Source organism: Trypanosoma rangeli (genome assembly GCF_003719475.1).
Source record: "Trypanosoma rangeli strain AM80 chromosome Unknown Tra_15.4_contig_00728, whole genome shotgun sequence".
NCBI lineage: Eukaryota > Euglenozoa > Kinetoplastea > Trypanosomatida > Trypanosomatidae > Trypanosoma > Trypanosoma rangeli.
Genome location: NW_021706476.1, coordinates 1 through 2,626, shown reverse-complemented (window position 1 = coordinate 2,626; position 2,626 = coordinate 1). Strand labels below are relative to the sequence as shown.

The window sequence follows — 2,626 nt, the reverse complement described above, 5'->3', positions numbered from 1 at the left end:
TCTGTCGTCTGCTCAGCCTCAGCGGGTGACACACTCCCCTCACCGCCTTCTCTCAGCAAAGCACCCCACCCCCGCTGCAAGACACACGAGGAAGCCGCCACTCCACACACTACACCAACCACAATAATAATACAACTCGCCTCTCCCCCACTCCCAGCCATGCCGCCGCCCTTCCTTCCCCACCAAGAAAGAAACGCACTAAAAGAATGCCTTGAAACGACACAAACCCATACAACACCATGTAACACACGAGCAGGGCGGATTCCCAGCCACACCCAACGTTCCCGTCACTTATCCTGAGTGGTCTTCGCTGGCAGCAACAATCAGCTGGGCAGTCATCTCCGCGTCAAGCTGCACCTGGTACTGTTCCACCCTTCTCTCCCAAAGGTCTTTGGCAACCTGAAGTCTCGGCACCTCCTTTTCTCCCTCCGTGACATGGCAATCCCGCCTTCCCGTCATCAGCGTGCTCGCAGCGTGCTGGATGTAAATGATCTCCCACTTCATCTTTTCCCTCGGCGCCTCCCAGCCCTTGAAGTTGCATGTCATGTACTTCAGAAACGCAGCCACCTTACCGGCAGTGGTGTGGTGGGTGTTGTGTTTTGTCACCTGCAGCCCGATGAACATCACTTCCCTTTCCGCACCGCTGTGCCCACCGGTGCCAGCATTTCGGGACCGCCCAGATTTATTTATTTTTTCTTGGCAGTTTCCGTTGGTTGCACCCCGACCACGTAGAACGCGTCCAGCACGGTGACAAAACCCTTGCTGAGCATATACAGAACGCCAGCATGAAGTTCAGTCTGGATTATTACCCTTCTATTATCTCCACCTGCCACGCATCCGACCACGCAGGGTTCCTTTGGAAAGCGGCCCACCGCATGCTCGTCCACCAACACGCTGGCCCGCGTTTCTCCCTCGCTGCGGGGAAGGTGATTCACCTTGCGAGCAACCGCTTCGGCAACGTCGCCAATCAGAAACGCCACGCAGCCCAAGCACTCAATATCATCAGCTGCAGACTGACTCCACGTTCCCACAACAGACAGCTGGCGGGACATCCTAAAGTTCTTCATTAGCACCCGCCTCTGCAATGTTCTTTTCGACCTCAACTGAAACGGGAAAATTCCTGCAGCTTTCCGCGTCCTCTCCATTCCCCGCATTGGGCCTCACCACCACCGACGCATCCCTCACCACGCGCTCCTCCTCAACACACGCAGCACCTTGATCAGCTTATCCGCTGTCCCATCCTCGCCCCACTCAGCCTTGCCAAACAAAAGCCTTGCGCAGTGCTCCCAGCATATGTCAGACGTGTTGGACAGCGCAGTTTTAATTGCGATACGGCGCCCTGAGTAATTGTTCTCGTCAAAAACGTGGCGAGGGAGCGGTCCAAGCACACAAATACGGTCCTTCATCCTCTGCCACCTCCCCTCAAGCTCTGCTCTACCCTCACCGATTCCCTGCAAGCCACGCAGCAAATCACGCTGCTGCCATGCAAAGAATGCCTTCATCTCTCGTGCATCGTAGCCGTTCACAAAAATGTTAAACGCATTACGTTGTTTCTCTCACCCCTCATAGTTACGTGCGTCAGGCATAGTCAACACTATTCCGCCCCACCGTCGACGAGGCAGCCCCGCCACAACTCGATGGTCCTTAGTCACATCAAAAATATAGTAACCCCCTACGTTAGCCCTTTCTAACTCTTCGATGGCCCACAAACCTTCACTGATGCTTTCATATTTCACTGCTGTCCCTGCCATTTCTCCCGTTTTGTGGAAAAGGCACACTGACCCTTCTACAAAGTAGGCCACCACCGGGACCCTCACGGCGTCGTAGTGCAGGAGCTCGTGCAGCAGAAAGGGCCCCATCACCAGCAACTTGCCAATGCCCGCTGTTCCAACCACAAATGTACGACCGCTTTATGTCAGTACAAATATCAGGAGAAGGCCAGTTGTCGTGCTTCGCTTAATGACGTTCCACACACACACACACCACCTTCCTGCACACAAATACCTCCATCACCACATTTTGGCCTTCACCCACCGCTCTGTTGGGGCCAATGTACTGTCGAAGGAAGTCGTTCAGCAAAATTATATTGATTTGGCCAACCCGCACATTACGGACATCCTCGATAGAGCTTGCAAGCGTCCGCCTTGGCCGCTGCGGCGCTCCTTCCACCCTTCGGCGCTGCGCGGGGGCTCCTCGGCGGCGTGAAATTCTTCCTCGCGTCTCTCAGACATGTTTTCCTTCGTGGTGGTTAACTTGAGTTGAACTGCTGCACAATACTCAACCAGCAGTCAAAAGGGAGAATGAAATTATTAATAAAAAAACAGGCAGAGGCACGACCCCACGCAGCTGCAACGAAAACAAGAGAGAGAGAGGGCCACCGACACACACGGCACGCGGCACCCCCACCTATACACAAACAACGAGGGCAAATTAGATCTCCCTAGGCAAACCGTGCAAATTGCACGGCACACACAACAACTGCGACGAGGTGTCTCTCTTCTTCTCGTATTGCACTTGACATTCGGATCCCCACAGCTCTATGTGTGCGTAGTCACACGCAAATATCACCCACTCACAGTGAAATTGACTGCCTCGTCGCAGTGGCATTTTGCGCCGCAATTCGCTG

General features: G+C 54.3%; 4 protein-coding genes across 4 annotated transcripts; all 4 read right to left on the bottom strand.

Annotated features, from left to right (window-relative positions):
* Positions 1 to 291: 291 nt before the first annotated feature.
* TraAM80_09930 (retrotransposon hot spot (RHS) protein) lies at positions 292 to 624 on the bottom strand (the record flags this gene model as incomplete). The annotated part of the gene is made up of 1 exon (XM_029386585.1): positions 292 to 624. The coding sequence occupies one exon, from the start codon at positions 622 to 624 to the stop codon at positions 292 to 294; it is 333 nt and encodes a 110-aa protein (XP_029233567.1).
* A 62-nt stretch (positions 625 to 686) lies between these two features.
* Positions 687 to 1,154, bottom strand: TraAM80_09929 (uncharacterized protein; the record flags this gene model as incomplete). Its single annotated transcript, XM_029386584.1, has 1 exon — positions 687 to 1,154. The coding sequence occupies one exon, from the start codon at positions 1,152 to 1,154 to the stop codon at positions 687 to 689; it is 468 nt and encodes a 155-aa protein (XP_029233566.1).
* A 27-nt stretch (positions 1,155 to 1,181) lies between these two features.
* Positions 1,182 to 1,502, bottom strand: TraAM80_09928 (retrotransposon hot spot (RHS) protein; the record flags this gene model as incomplete). The annotated part of the gene is made up of 1 exon (XM_029386583.1): positions 1,182 to 1,502. The coding sequence occupies one exon, from the start codon at positions 1,500 to 1,502 to the stop codon at positions 1,182 to 1,184; it is 321 nt and encodes a 106-aa protein (XP_029233565.1).
* Positions 1,503 to 1,556: 54 nt separating this feature from the next.
* On the bottom strand, positions 1,557 to 1,859 carry TraAM80_09927 (retrotransposon hot spot (RHS) protein; the record flags this gene model as incomplete). The annotated part of the gene is made up of 1 exon (XM_029386582.1): positions 1,557 to 1,859. The coding sequence occupies one exon, from the start codon at positions 1,857 to 1,859 to the stop codon at positions 1,557 to 1,559; it is 303 nt and encodes a 100-aa protein (XP_029233564.1).
* Positions 1,860 to 2,626: the final 767 nt, after the last annotated feature.